Here is a 15,570-nt window from a genome sequence, read left to right as displayed (position 1 = left end):
ATATAGGTCCGGCCTATGCTGCAGTGCACGCCGTTGAATATGAGGATATTGGAAAAATTTGTGCTGGCAAAGTCACATTTGTATTCAGTTTGAGTTGAAAAAAGAGCATCCTCCGACTAAGAATTAAACAGCAAGAGCATGACTCTAAAAATGTCTCTTCTGATGTTTGAGCTTCAGTGATTCAAAGTCTCAGCGATGTGCAACGTCAAGCTTTGCCACACATGGCATTCGTAAATAAAAATAGAGTATGGTGAACTCTTGCATGCCTCTTGCACTGAGTTTGCATTCGAAATTTAACACCTATTGGGTTAGTTTACAAAACAAACACGTTTAGATGCATGCAATGTTAATATGGCAGGGTTGGTAACATTTTTCAACAGAGCACTTTGGCAAATACAGAGTCAGTTTGTTTACTGCTTGCTTAAATTGTTTGACAACAATATTTTGAAGTTAAGCAATAATTGATGGGACCCCTGATGGTCAGGAGTAAGTAGCATGTTTTTAAATTTAAAGATAAGTATTTATGCTTGTGGAGGGTTTGCATACTTTGATTTGTGTTTGTTGGAGCAACACGGTGAGAACGTTGACATGATGCAAATGCACCTCTCGGTTTGTCTTTCTCTTCTTCGTGACTCTGTCTCTCCGGCTCCTGGGATTCAGGTGCGCGGTGAGATGCGATGTGCCCTGTGGCTGCAGAGTTCCCTGCTCTGATGGAAGTTCTTTGCATGTCACTGAACAGGGGAGGATGGGAAAGAGAAAAAGAGTGTCAGGGGAGGTGAAACCTGTCTGCAGCGTAAACTCCATCCTTTTGTTCTTTTCCTTCGAGTTCACTTTCATTCATACATGCGGCCGGAAAGATCATCTCTTTACGTCTTTAATAGCGCACATTAGTTAGTTCAGTGGTTCTCAATCCTGGTCCTGGAGCCCCAATGATTTGCACATTTTGTATGTCTTGCTTATTTAAAACGGCTGATTTAAATGATCAGCTCATTAGCAGAGACCTCATTGAGTTGAGTCTGTCAGATAAGAGAGACATACAAAATGTGCAGAGCACTGAGTTAGTACTAGGACTGAGCGATATAGCGAAATACATATAGATAAAAATAAATAAAATGCAAATATTTAACTCTTTAACTGTGGGGACCCACCGGCGGGTCCAAAATAGCATTATCACATTTATTTAAAAATATATATATAAGTTGTGGAGCACAACATTTTTATCAATTTACTTCAGAGTATGTGGGTAGGGGACCCTTTAAAATTTAGTCATGCCCAATTCTGTAAAAATGCAAATTATACTGCAGAGCATAAATCCAAAACAGTAAAAAGGTATACATAAACAAGTTTTTATATCACTAGTAATCATTGACAATGTTTACATGCACTTTTATAATGCAATTATAATGGAATTTTGATTATACCTTACCTTACGTCAGTGCTTCTCAAATAGTGGGGCGGGACCCCCAGGGGGGGCTCAAAGCGACACCAGGGGGGGCGCGCGAGACCCCGGGGAAAATACTTTTTCAGGAAGTGATTTTTTTTTTGCACTGTCACTTAAAGACATTACACCCCAATCACGCTGATAAGCCGCTTGAGTTTTTTATTATTATTTATTGTTTATATTTAATTTAATTTTTCAGTATCAAATGGTCAAAAAATATTATACTTTAAATAAGGATTGATTTTTTTTTTCAGGCAAATTGATGCATTTTTAAGTCTTTTCTGTTACAGACTAAAAAACAATGTTAATAAAGTTATTCTTTGGTGTAAGTTGATCGATATTTTTTTGTGTGTTTTCTTTAATGTTAATAAGGATACAATGTTTTGCAGATGTGCAGTTTTATAGACAAATTATACTATTTACAGTCATGGCAAAGAGTTGGGGGTGCGCGCGAAATGTTTACTTCTTCCTAGGGGGGGCGTGACAGAAAATAATTGAGAAGCACTGCCTTACGTAAACACAATACTTCAATAAAATATTGCGATCAACTCGCCAGCCTTTTTTTTTTAAGTTGCCCGCCAGCATTTTTTTGTGATTTTCACAAAATGCCTTCCAGGAACATACAAATATATCAAATGAAAGAAAAAACAATAAGTAAACAAACAAAACAGGGAAAAGAACGCTTATCTCTGCCATCTGCTTATAAACTCTTATATATATTTTTTTTTAAATAAATAATGTTTAGCAAAAAGCTGAAATAATTGCATTTTTGTGAAGGATTTTTGTTAGAGATCAGATTCAGAACGATTATCAAAACAGAGTTTTAAATTAGTTAATTATTTTTTGCTTCAGTTTTGGGTAAGTGGATCTAGTGGATAATCGCGGTATTACAGATTAACATAAAACTTCATCAGAAACACGTTTTTTATGCAAATGTTTCTCTTAATTTACAAGATAACTCGCCAATGGCTGGGTAAAGAGTTAAGATTATAATCGCAGAAAGTATAATCATATTAAAACAGGTGGCGTACATCATTTTAAATCACAGTATGCGGCCATGTTAACGCTTTAACCGCATCTATACCGCATCAAATAAAGTGCAAATGTGTTTTTGTCAGCACCTTAAGCGCAATTGGTTTTAAACTTGACATTAGGAAGTTTTCCCTGAACTCTGTCAGCATGACTCGCTGTATGCAGTCTCCGTCATCCAGAAACAGCTTAAATAACGCCACAGCAACCATAAAACCGTTACAGACACATATTATTTCTGTCTTCACAGAACCGAATAAAGAAATACGTCCATAAGACATGTTTGTCATTTAACGTGAGTAAATTAAAACAGTGGACAGTATATGTGAGGTCATCATTTGTGCTCTGCATTAGGCTATGTGTGAATAATCAAAATATATATATATAAAAATTGCATGTAAACAGGAGTGAAGAGGTTATTAGCTCCAGTCATGTAAACATCTTACTGCAATTTTTTACTCTGATTATTGGAAATAATCGCATTATTGGTGTACATCTAAACATAGTCATTGAGAATATTTGATATGACATAGAAGTAGTATGTTAATAGTGTGGCAGCACGAAATAAACAAATAAAAGGCACTTGAAGTGAGACCTCTCCTTACTGCCATCTGGGAAACATTCCTGTTCTGCTTAGCTCTGCTGTATGTGGCATGTCAAAATGCATTTGACTGAGCCAGTCGGGCACATCCACAAGTACGGTAACACAAGCTTGTGTGTTTGCTGAGAGGGATCTTGAGTTCTGTGTGTGGCACTGAAAAATTAATGGCCTCGACACAAACAAACACAGATGCATGCATGAGTTCGCTCCTGAAAGCTGCCCAGAGGCAAACCGCCAGCCTTCAGTCCGACCAACCACTTCAGTGCATTACAGGAGGAGAAAACTGAGAGAAGTTATTGTCTCTTTCTGTCTCTCCATCGCACTTATCTCCCCTGATCTTCTCGGCTCTTAGGCGGTCTCAGGTGACTGTGGATCATGATAGTGGACTGTGATTAAAATCGAAGAATTACACAAACAAACATGCGTGCGGAGAGAAACTATCCCATGCGATCAAATGTCTCTCTCTGCCTCAATCTGCATGCTAGAAATCTTTTTTAACAAGCATGTTACCTTTTACCAACTCATAACGTAAAACGGTTACAAGTCGCTATTGTGATGTCTCAAAAATGCAGTATGCCATTCTGTATGGCGATGGCTAACAAATTCTTGTTAGAGTTGCTAGATCTAAACCTCATTCTGCATTGTTTGTGCTAAAGACATGAATGATATCTTTAACCATGATGCTTGGTATTACTGATTTTACAAGACAGCGTTTTCAACCAGGAACGTTTTATTGCGGTTTGGCTGTTAGTTTACACGACAACAACGTTTTGGGGGCTTACTACACAAACAAAAAAGACAATGGGGCTCATTCATTAAGCATACGTACGCACATATTTGTGCGTGAGATGTGCGTACGGATGTTTTCATGAACAAATCGTGATTCAACAAAAACTTTCGTATTAAAATGTCTTCTAAATGTACGCAAAAATTCAAGAAAACCTAACAATAATCACGTACACTATAATCAAATACTAGGCTACAATTATAATGTTTATAATAATGTTGATATATAAAATGTACATGATTATGTTTTATATTATAATATGTTCTGTATTATATATTATTATATACATTATATTATACATTATTATAGCCTACGGAAAGTTTTCGTGAGAAGTTCAAGTGTGCGTATAAATACGAAAAACGTACGCAATTATTAGTGAATGAGACCCAATGCCTTGTTGTCTCCGTGTAAACTGCGAAAATGCAAATCTGTGATAACGGTGATGTCATGTGCATGTGTTAGCTCAGTCTACAGTATAGGCATGTGTGAGTATAACCAGTTTATTAACGCTTCTCCAGCAAAGTTTTTCTAGATTTTGCCACTTATAATTCAGGGTTACTCGTAGTAATAAACCTACCTTATTGTCTGTCTAAAAAAAATTGCTTGATGCTTTTACCATTTTGATCATTTGTATTTATCGCTCTGTAGAAGAATGTGTATGTTTGCAAGGGTGTAGTATTTTTACAAAGGAACATCGCCATCTACTGGACTGGCATGAGTAACAGCGCTTTATTCAGTTGTTTTCACGAATCCGTATAAACGTGGATCTTTTTGTGAGTACGTGAAATTTGCGCGTACGTGTACCAAACCAAAAAGCTCCCAAATTGCCTGAACAGACATATTTTTTAAAGCTATACTTAAGCACCAGCGGTTTGTCCTGTACCACACATGATCTCGTGCAAGGGGCTGCATTACGGAAATGATCTGAAACAGTAATGCAACATTTTAGAGGAATTTGATTAAACTGCCGTTTGTCCGTGTTTTCTGGCCTGAAGGACCGCTGTTAATCCTACTGTAATGTGGACTGTTCGCTATTCCAGCATGGCTCTCCAATCACTTACATAATCCCCAGACATGAGCCCACTGGCTTTGAGTCATGTGGTCAATGACAGCTGTCAACACACAACCACATTAGCAACCGCCTACACACATACACAGTTATAGAGAAAAACAGTGCCGCATTTATACTGAACAACATGTAATTTTTGCACCACTAGCGGCATTAAAGAAAATAGTCCTGCCGATGTGTCATTAGTTGTGTTATGTTGAAAATCTGCAATTCTGTTTGGTGCCACTAGTGGTGCAGAGATTACAATGCAGCTTAAAATAGTAAAAATAGGACACAGGTCACAAGGCCATTTTGTCGCAAGTGGTAACACTAATAGATTCTCTTAGAAAAAGTGTGGGTATGTTTGGTGTACTAGTGTAATGGGTTAAGCTCTCAGCTTAATGACTTTGGCTGCTATGTGTCCATACAGCATAAGCGGATAATCCACATTTTGTCAACGATTTCAACAATTCAGTGTGTTTCAGTGCAACTACAGGCATTTTGTGTACATTTGCATGTAGGAGAAAAAAACGTTGCCAGCTCTTTTGCTTAGCACTAATGATTTTCAGCACACTAAACAAACAATATACATATACATATTGTTTGTTAAAGGAAAACACCACACGTTTTTCAATATTTTACTATGTTCTTACCTCAACTAAATGAATAAATACATACCTATCTTTTTTCAATGGGTGCACTTAATCTTTGTACAGCGCATCGTGAATGTGTTAGCATTTAGCCTAGCCCCATTCATTCCTTAGGATCCAAACAGGGATGAATTTATAAGGCACCAAACAGTTCCATGTTTTCCCTATTTTAAGACTGTGACATGAGTAGTTAAACGAGTAAGTATGGTGGCACAAAACATGGAAGTGTTTGGAGGCTTCTAAATTCATCCCTGTTTGGATCCTAAGGAATGTGTGGTGCTAGGCTAAATGCTAACACATTCACGACGCGCTGCACAAAAATTAAGTATTCACATTGAAAAAAGATAGCTATGTATTAATTTGTCTAAGTTGAGGTAAGAACATAGTAAAATGGTAGTGTTTTCCTTTAAGTGTGTTAAAAAAATCATTTTGTGTCCACAGATGTGTCCGTACATTTTGTGTCTATAGATACACTCTGGTGAAGCTAGCGTCTCTTTCACTACACACGTCAAGAGTCCTCCATTAGCACGCACGCTTTTTCAATATTTCACGTGCCGTCAATATATTGTGTCAACATCACACTTTTTCCCTCACCCTTCGAAGCTCCTCAGGTACAAATTGGCAAGAGCACATTTAAAAAGCGCTCTGCTCGGAGAACTAGTGCCTGTGTGATGCTGATGTCAGCGCTAATGTGCTGAAGAATACAGAGCCGCTGTGACAGCTAGCGCAAATTACTGTAAAATGATTATTGTCCCCGCTTTTTGGTGAGGCGCCTTTTTCTTCTTTTTCATTCTTGCATATCTTTATTTCTGAAAAGAAAGACTGGTACAAATTTAAAGTTTGAATGTGTGTTGGGTTGCCAACTTATAAAATAAGAGACGCTTTCAGTTTCTATCAGGACAACATGGGAAACTCTTAATGAGTGATCGACTGACAGATTTTTTCGTAATTGATCCGTTACAGATTATTTGCATGTTTTTATAATTGTTAAACCGATTTTTAGTTCTAGTTTTATAAAATTAGAGTTCTATGAAATTTTACTCCTCCCTTGCTTACAAACCATAATTCATATTTTTACAATAATAATTAGAAAGGGTCTCAAAGAGTGCAATTATTAAAAGATGAATTGCACTCCCACCAATCAATAGCCGTCCACAACCAAGACGTCTAGGCTAAAACAAACGCAAACACCATGTAATCTCTATTGACTTGATTGTATACATGTACCAAATTCAAGTTTATTTTGGTTAGGAGTGGGTTACTTGTAGCCGGACTATATCGGGTCTTGTAACCTAAACGGTGAAACGATGGCTATTACTTGCTGGTGTCTTGTTTAAATAAAACTTTGATCAGAAAGGCGAAGAGGTAACAAATAAAGCACTTTTTTGTATGTGCAGTACCACATTTGACATTTGCGGTTTAAGTAAACTGTTGCTGGCATAGTAAACAAAATGCCAAAACCACAGTTTATGCTTGCAGCTATATGTGTGTGTATAAATCTGGCTGACTGAATTAAGATGCAATCATTTTGCTTTTGGCTAACTGACATATGCGGTACGTATCAAATCTCCAAGAGCTTTCTGTCACATCCGACTGCCTGCAATGAAATATGACCTTAGTCTTAATTTATGTGCATGAACTATGTGCTGGACCAATTAAAATGGCCATTTGGAGAGCAAGTGACAAGTTTGTTTGATGTTAGCAGAAATGGAGCGGCTTCTGAAAGCAAGAGCAGAGGATTTTCTCCCATGAGGTCTGATTTGAGGGCTGCCAAGGGCACGGCGGAGACGGGGTCTGATTGGGACTGAGATGTAGAGAGAGAGAGAAAGAGGTGGAGGGCGAGAGACATAAGAGAGATGGATAGCATTAAGAGGCGGAGGGGACAGAAAAGTGACACGTCACTCACTCCTCAGGGCTCTGTCTCGCTGTCGGCTCTGACTCGGTGACCTTGAAGTGGGCTTCGGGAAGTCACAACACAGCGGACCAATCTAACAAGCTGCCTCAGATTTGCTCTTTGTCGCCACACATTTTTGCTTGCCTAGACGACAAGCAGGCGCTGTGGGAGTCATTTAGTGCCATGGTTTGATCTTTAACATCACCACAGCCTTTTTACTGTGTTTTCATTGCCGTACATTCATGCGTGGGTTGAGTGTTCCTAGTGTCTATGATGTAGCATGTAGATGAGGGCTAGCTGTACTTGCAGTGGTGCCAGTGCATTTTATGATGCTGTCAGAAGTGATGTTTGTGATGCTTGTGCTTTAAATAATGTCAATTGTTAATAGTCAAGTTGAAAATATCAGAAAATGGTAAATGGAAAGTCATGAAAATAAATAAAAGCTCATAAAATACAGTTTTTTACTCTGCTCTTTGACTACATTGTCAGAAAAGGATACCTAGCTGTCACTGGGACAGTGCCCTTTGAAAAGGTCCTAATATGTACCAATTAGGTACATTTTTTATTAAAAATGCTTATTCAGTTAACATTTTGTCTGGGATGTCATATCCTAATCAAAAGGTGTGAGATTTTTATTACAGATTTCTTTTAAGCCCTTTTTACACAGAGATTACGGAAAATACACGGAAAACGCTTCCGGGATCATTTGCCAATGATTTTCCGGAATCTGTGCGTGCATTCATACACATACCGTAAAAATCCTGTAAAGACACGTGACTTTTTTAAAGTCTTGGTTGTTTTTTTCCAACAGCATCTGAAGTTTGCTAATTATCCGTGATTTATTTCTTGAGAAACTAAGCGTGTGCATTGTTGTTTATGACAAGATCATAAGGAGCGTTTTGTCATGCTGGTGAATAATCTCAGTTTCTGCATGGATAGTGATGAGCTCGCTGATCTCTGCTTCAGTCCAGTTTGCTGACATTATTCGTTGTGAATGTTGATCTGCGTTTAAAGGGACATTCCACTTTTTTGAAAATATGCTAATTTTCTATCTCCCCTAGAGTTAAACATTTGATTTTTACCGTTTTGGAATCCATTCAGCTGATCTCCGAGTCTGCCGCTAGCACTTTTAGCATAGCTTAGCACAATCCATTGAATCTGATTAGACCATTAGCATAGCGCTAAAAAATTATTTTTTTGATATTTAAAACTTGACTCTTCTGTAATTACTTTGTGTACTAAGACCGATGGAAAATTAAAAGTTGTGATTTTCTAGGCTAATATGGCTAGGAACTATAGACTCTCAAACTGGCGTAATAATCAAGGACTTTGATGCAAGGGATTATTTTCGGGAAAATTAGCATATTTTCAAAAAAAGTGGAATGTCCCTTTAAATCTCTGTTTTAAAGAGCTGAACCATAACTTTTGGTTGCGTTGACACGCGCGCCCTGTTTCTGCCTTGGCAATGTTACTAAGTCCTCTTTACGGAAGCGATCCCAGAACATTTGCGTTTTTGTGTTCACACAAAAGGAAATTTTCCGGGACCAAAGTGCGGTGTGAATGGGGTATTACTGTGTGAGTACTGACTGTGTAATAATAATATGAGATGTATGTATTTCTTCAGTCTGCTCTCCGAACCTGCTCGTCCTCTGCAACTGAAACCTATGAACGTAATATTTACACATTTATATACCATGATTATCACAGGATACTCCATAAATAATCATGGTACTCCCCAAAACACACTGTTGTTGATGTTATCGCTTTGCTACCATATCCAATAAAACAGTAATACTGTTTTTTTTTCAAGGGTAGTTATTTTCTAATCCAATTTAGGCGAATGACACCCTGTTAGCATGTGGAAGTATTGACACAGCTGAATATCTCCAAACAGTCTTGTAATATCAGTGTGTTTATACTGTAGCCGGATAAATTACTCCCTGTCCTACCCTTGCTGTGAAGATTTTTTCAGCAGAACAATTTCGGTTTAGCGCTCTCCATAGACAAAGGAAGCACCATTTCGGCACAGCAACCCGCAGCGTGATCCAGGCAGGAGACAAAGAGCTTTGCGAGTGTCTCATGTGGAGGCCTGGCGAGAGAAAGAGAGGGGAGAATAAGAATTTGCAGTAGGCAGACCCAAACTCTATAAAGTCCTTTTCACTTTCAATGCCTTCACCTTTGTAAGCGAGAGTACTTCCTTCTCTCCGGCTTAAGCGTAGGGTCTGGGGAAGGTCAGAAAGAAGGCTGGTCCCGTAGGTTTGGTCCTGTACCCACAGTTGCTTAGTCGCATCTCTGTCTGTGATGGGAGCCATGTGGAGGTGCCGTTTGAGCCTGTAGGGCAGATTGTAGAGGTTGGGATTACGAATCAGTCAAAGCCCTATACTGCCACCCTCTGGCAGGGGGCTTGTACTGCACCTCTTCTTTTGGACCTCAACCACAGCCAGCCTTAATTACAGCATGCTTCAGTTGTTGTGAGTGCATGTCAGAACAAATTATGTAAGTAATGAGGCTGAAAATGCTAAAGGAGTAGGAACACACTGGCGTGCTAATGCTCATGCCGAGAGAACACAAAACAAACAGCAGAGTGCACAGCCTGCATTTTCTGTATGCAAGCGAAAACAACAAAAAATAAATAATTATGGTTTGCTGATTAAAAATCCCCGATAGCGTAACAAGATCAGTAAGTCATTATTTTAGATTCTGAAACACATAATCATTGCTGAGTGCGCACTTTGCATCTTCGGACCCTGCAGAATGGTATGGGTTATATGAGCAAGCGCTGGGAATATGCTGTTTACAGGCTGTGAGAACATATTGACTAAATGGACGGGGCACTGGCTGTGATCGTGTGATCAGCAGCGAGGCCCTCCGAAAGAAAGGGAGGGAGGGAGGGAGACCCGTGGTCGCACCGCGGGGACGTTGACATTATCCGAATGACACAACGGGAGCTCGAAGGCGTATGATAAAACATGCTCATGGCCGTCGCTGATGCAGCGCTCAGTGGTGGCAGATTTGATGCGTGCAAATTAATTCCACCCGATTGGATTTATAAGGTTCACTAAAATATTATCGAGCCACATTATTTTGGCTGGAGGTACGCAAGTAGCTGCGGGGAACTTTGGCTCGCGATCTGAAGGGACCTAGAGGGAGCAATTTTTGTCAAGTAGAAATAAAATGCTTAGGCTACATTAAACAGCGAGTGTTCAGCTCTAATCCGGCTAAATATAGAGTCAAGCTATTGCATGGCAAGGTCTGTTTTGCAATGGCCAGAGGTTTGGTTTAGGTCCTTTTGATGTGATTATATTGCCATGGCTTGAAGATGCGCAACTTTATCAAGTAGAGTCAGCTAAGTGACTGCAATTAATGTCAGGTTTGTGCAGGGTTTTATCTGTCAGAAATGATACCTGCAAGTGCCCTTCCCTGTGGTGTCCAGACAGACTTGAAACATCCCGTTGAGGTTTTTCTACAGAAAACACTTATTGCTGCTAATTATGAGTTAGGCACTGTTTTAGTACCTCCAGTCATTTTTTAAATCAAAAGTGGTCAATGAAAAACTCCCACAACTTGGATATCTCGGACATTTATATCTGAATACACCTGCTACTTTCTTTACAACAGAAAATATGTTTAAATTGGCTTCAGATAATTACACTACGGGTAGCTTATCCCAAAATACAGGCCTCTGTGCCTCGTATCCACATCACAGATCTTAGCAGTGAAATGTTAAGATGTGCTTTGGTCAATCGGATCACAAGTGAGCAAGAGAGACACATTCACGTTTACAACTGGTATTTTAGTCCAGTGGTTCTCAAACTGGGGGGCCGCGAGATGATGCCAGGGGGGAACCAGTTTTATGACATTTAATAAAATACATTAATTTATAATGAATTCTGTGTAATTAAAACTAAATATAAATAAGGCTACTAACCAACAGCACTACTTTGTATACTTTAATATGTTTTGTCTTATTAAAATGTTACGTTTTAGAACAAATTTGTTATAAAAAAAATTTGGGGGGCCGCGAAGGAATGCACCATATACAAGGGGGGCCGCACGCTGAAAAAGTTTGAGAACCACTGTTTTAGTCCGTCTCTTTTGTTCACTTTTGACCGCTTCTGTCCTGACTACTGAGGGGGTGGTGTGTGGGGAGTCCCTCTGCTTTCGTTTAAACATAAGTGGGAGAGGTGACAGGTTTTAATTGACGCAAACTAATATTATTTATACCTAGGGGTAGGTGATAAACTGGATGACATGATTAACTGGTAGAAATTTGTCAACCTGTAGAGATTTTGAACTTTTGTCTCTAAATCGAGGTTACGCGCCCACGTCACGCTCCTGTGCGCGTGGTTAAGAAAACATAACGTTTGCACAAGTATTTAAGCACCGCAGTTTTAAAACAAGTTATTTTAAGCCATTGAAACACAAACAATAGATCTATATGCGTGCACTCTTTCTGTGTGTAAGGAGCGAGCAAGTCGCACAACTCTGCTCTTTCTGTTTGCGAGGAGCGCGCAAGTCGCACAACCGCTGCTCAATAAGCTTGTGAGCATTTTCCCCGCTTTATTGGCCTTAAATACATATATGCGTCAAAATGCAAGTATCCTCATAAACACGGCCATTTAGGGCTTAAGAGAAAGTGAACAGCTAAAAGAGAAAACGCAAGTGTAACATAGGGTCCGGACTTTGGTTCTTAAAGGGGAAGTTACCTAATTTTGCTTTTGTCTGTCACTCATGTTAATGAAAATCTCTCACTGTTCTTGACTAAATCACTTTGCTACCTTAAATATATTGATTCTTTGGATTATTTAAAAATAATGCACACCCGCGGTGTAACTCCACTTCGCGTTGTTCCGCATTACCACCTTGGGTGTGCATTATTTTCGAATAATTCAACGGCCCGTCGTCAATTATTCCTTAGGTAAGAGTTGCGGCTTGTTTTGTTAGTAAACATGCTGCACTGAGTTTTGTACATGTAAGGAATAATTGACGACTGTTCGAAAATAATGCGCACCCAAGGTGGCAATGCGTCATGAGGCGAAGCCCTCGCACACCAGGTTAGGTGTGCGATTATCCGAAAAATATTGGAACATTTCTCAACCAATCAGTCCTGTGGTATATGTAACCGGTATAAAATAACCAAATAGTTTCGATATTTTTCCTATTTAAAACTTGACTCTTATGTTTTCTAGGCAGATATGGCCAAAAATAGTCCCCTGCTATTGAAAGTAACAAGGAGACTATTTCCGGGCAGTTTGTAATATCACTACGCCTGCTGCAGCCATGTTACAGCAACAAAGTCCTTGATTATTACGCCAGAATGAGAGTATAGTTCCTAGCCATATCAGCCTAAAAAATCGGAACTTTTAATTTTCCATCGGTCTTAGTACACAATGTAACTACAGAAGGGTCAAGTTTGAAATAGGAAAAAAATCAAAACTCTTTAGTTATTTTATAGCGTGATGCTAATGGTCTAATCAGATTCAATGGATTGTGCTAAGCTATGCTAAAAGTTTTACCGCCAGACCCGGAGATCAGCTTAATGGATTCCAAAACAGGAAGAATCAAATGTTTAACTCTAGGGGAGCTGGAAAATTATCATATTTTCAAAAAAAGTGGAATGTCCCTTTAAGCTTTGAGTCGATGCTCCACTAGTAAAAAAAGGTCCAGTCGACCAGCTCCATGTCACGTAGTTTTTTTGCTTGTATATTATTACCCAAAGTCTCTGCGGGAAGCAGAGGAGGCCTTCTTTGTGTGTGCAAGCTGACATCATGATTGCAGCGCTTTATGAGGGTTTTCTGTTTAATGTCAAGATAGCCTCTTCCAAACACCATGCAGCTGAGACTGGGTGGCAGGGATGTGATGCGTTTGAAGCTCGGCGCCGTTTCATGTCGCAACATGCAGCCGTGGAGGAGGTGTTGCGCTGTGACTGGTGACAGTGAAAAATCCTGACAGTCTCTTTTCTTTTTCCGCAGCTCAAATCGAAATAATTCCCTGCAAGATCTGTGGAGACAAATCATCAGGCATCCATTACGGTGTGATAACGTGTGAAGGCTGCAAGGTGAGAAGCTAAACAACCCTAACGGTGTGTGTGTGACAAATAAAAAGTTACCAAATGAGAAATGTACTTAAATGATTGTGTTTCGAAGGAGAAGTCAGACAACAAATATATTAAGAGGATACAGTACGACGACAATACAATCCTTGTGACTTGTTTTTTTTTTTACATCTCTAGAAGATAGCAGTTGTCGTCGCTTCGCCTGACTTTTTTTAAAATAAAAGCATCAAAAGAGGAATCACAGCATGTCATAAGCAGTTTTGCTATTTTGCTTTTTTATTGAAGCTTCCCCTTTTGTGCATTTTTCAAACACCCCGTCCACTCAGCAAAGAGGAATTTTGTGCTTATTGTGTATTCCTGTTTGCCGCCTGTCACCGGAGCGACTCGTTAGCATTCCGTGAGCACGCTCGGCAGAAACAAGCATGCGTTTTTTGTTTTTCGCACAATAGACAGACTCTCCGCTCGGCATCTCGTTCAGTCACTCACGTCGCGGCGGAAAGAAAACGTGCAACCCTGATGAATAAACTGCTGAAATGTATCTTTAATGGTTACTAATTACTTGAGGCAGAGAGACATTTAATGATATGTGCGAGCACACCGCTCCGGCCCATAAATCATAGCATTATTAAGGAGCGCCGCTTGTCACCGGCAGTCCTACCCCGCTTTCATAATGGCTGCCATTAGAAAGCAACTTGGCAGCTGTCAGCTGTTTTCTAGTAATTAAACAGCCAATGAGCAACTAATTAAGACATATGTGTATGGAGCTGTGGAGTGGGGTGTGTTAATGACGAGCTGGAATCAATTCATTAAGTCAAAGGGATGAGAAATCAACTCAACGTGGGCGCCCGCTCCTTCCCCCTCGAAGCGCCCACTGGGTTCAGGCCCTGTTATTCAACATTAATAACCTCAGACAAATTCGCCATTATTTACTACCTTCCCCATCGCTCTCAGAATTAGCCGTGATGGTATTTACAATGAAAAATACTTGCTTTTCAGTGAACAATATGATTAGGGTTGACAACAATGTGTTATTTATACTGTTCATCAATTCAGCAATGTTTGAAAAGTAATACACGTTTAGTGCATTTTCCAGATGGCATCTTCAAATAAAAGCAAAGTCATTTGTTCATAATTTAATTATTATATAAGCTTAACAATTCAATTACATATTAGTCTGTTTATTGCAAGCATCATCAGACATGCAAGTTTAATTGCTAAACAGATTTTGAGAAAGATATGCAATATTGAAACCAGGTACCAAAGCTTATTATATTCTGTAGGGCTGTACGGGTGTTGTGTGTGCACAGAGCCTGCGTGTCAAAATGTGAACCAACAAACTTTGTAATATAAAAATAATAAAATGCGTATCCAAGAACCCATAAATCTGAGTAAGTTACATCGTATCAGACAAATACAGTGCTAGTTTTCCTTTCAAAGAAAATTTTAGACTGATATGTTCACCTTAATATGTTGCAATATGAATACTGCAGGTGCACACTTTGTGATGCCAATGCTGATATAATATATTTTACAGGGTTAACCATATCAATTAACCAGGCCCTCAAGAAAAACGTGATTATGCGATCGCATGATTCAACGCATAATCAGCCAAAGTCTGCATATTTATGCGGGGACCTCAAAATATGCGTGGCTTGCATGATTTCATAATCCTCGCATTTTCGTAGCAAAAATCACATATATCTTAGCAGAAAGTTGAAAAATGTTGCATAATACTTCACACAAACGCAGCCATGTCCCCTGTTGCCATGGGAACGTCATGAAGTGACGTGATTATGTGACGTGAACATCATTGAACAGCTGCAAAAGCTGAAAGACTTTTTGCAAGTTCCCGCAATTTTTGCACGTTACCGCAATTTTTCGCATAAAATTGCATAAATATCTCACATATACTATCTCATTTTTTAAGAAAACATGCTGCAAGATCAAGGATTTTTGCCCGCAACAATCACAAAAAAATTTTTTTGCAAAAAATTGTCAAAATTGTTGACATTTCTGGGCATTTATACTGTATACAACCATGTGGAGAATATATTTGTAAAGTATG

General features: G+C 39.1%; 1 protein-coding gene and 1 long non-coding RNA gene across 3 annotated transcripts in view; one reads left to right on the top strand and one right to left on the bottom strand.

The window, feature by feature from the left end:
- roraa (RAR-related orphan receptor A, paralog a) overlaps positions 1–15,570 on the top strand; it is a 399,774-nt gene that overhangs the window by 364,788 nt on the left and 19,416 nt on the right. For both annotated transcript variants that reach the window (XM_055193037.2, XM_055193038.2), the window contains one exon: positions 13,423–13,508. In XM_055193037.2, the coding sequence (XP_055049012.1) occupies positions 13,423–13,508 (86 nt within the window). The remainder of the gene's footprint in view (positions 1–13,422; positions 13,509–15,570) is intronic.
- Positions 1–15,570, bottom strand: part of LOC129434160 (uncharacterized) — a 58,630-nt gene that overhangs the window by 32,772 nt on the left and 10,288 nt on the right. The window contains exons 2-5 of the long non-coding RNA XR_012370085.1: positions 13,164–13,450; positions 9,627–9,781; positions 9,400–9,539; positions 547–731 (exon numbers count right to left, since the gene is read on the bottom strand). This is a non-coding gene — a long non-coding RNA (uncharacterized lncRNA). The remainder of the gene's footprint in view (positions 1–546; positions 732–9,399; positions 9,540–9,626; positions 9,782–13,163; positions 13,451–15,570) is intronic.

Source organism: Misgurnus anguillicaudatus, chromosome 6 (genome assembly GCF_027580225.2).
Source record: "Misgurnus anguillicaudatus chromosome 6, ASM2758022v2, whole genome shotgun sequence".
NCBI lineage: Eukaryota > Metazoa > Chordata > Actinopteri > Cypriniformes > Cobitidae > Misgurnus > Misgurnus anguillicaudatus.
The sequence above is the reverse complement of the archived record's forward strand: the minus strand, read 5'-3'. Positions and strand labels throughout refer to the sequence as shown.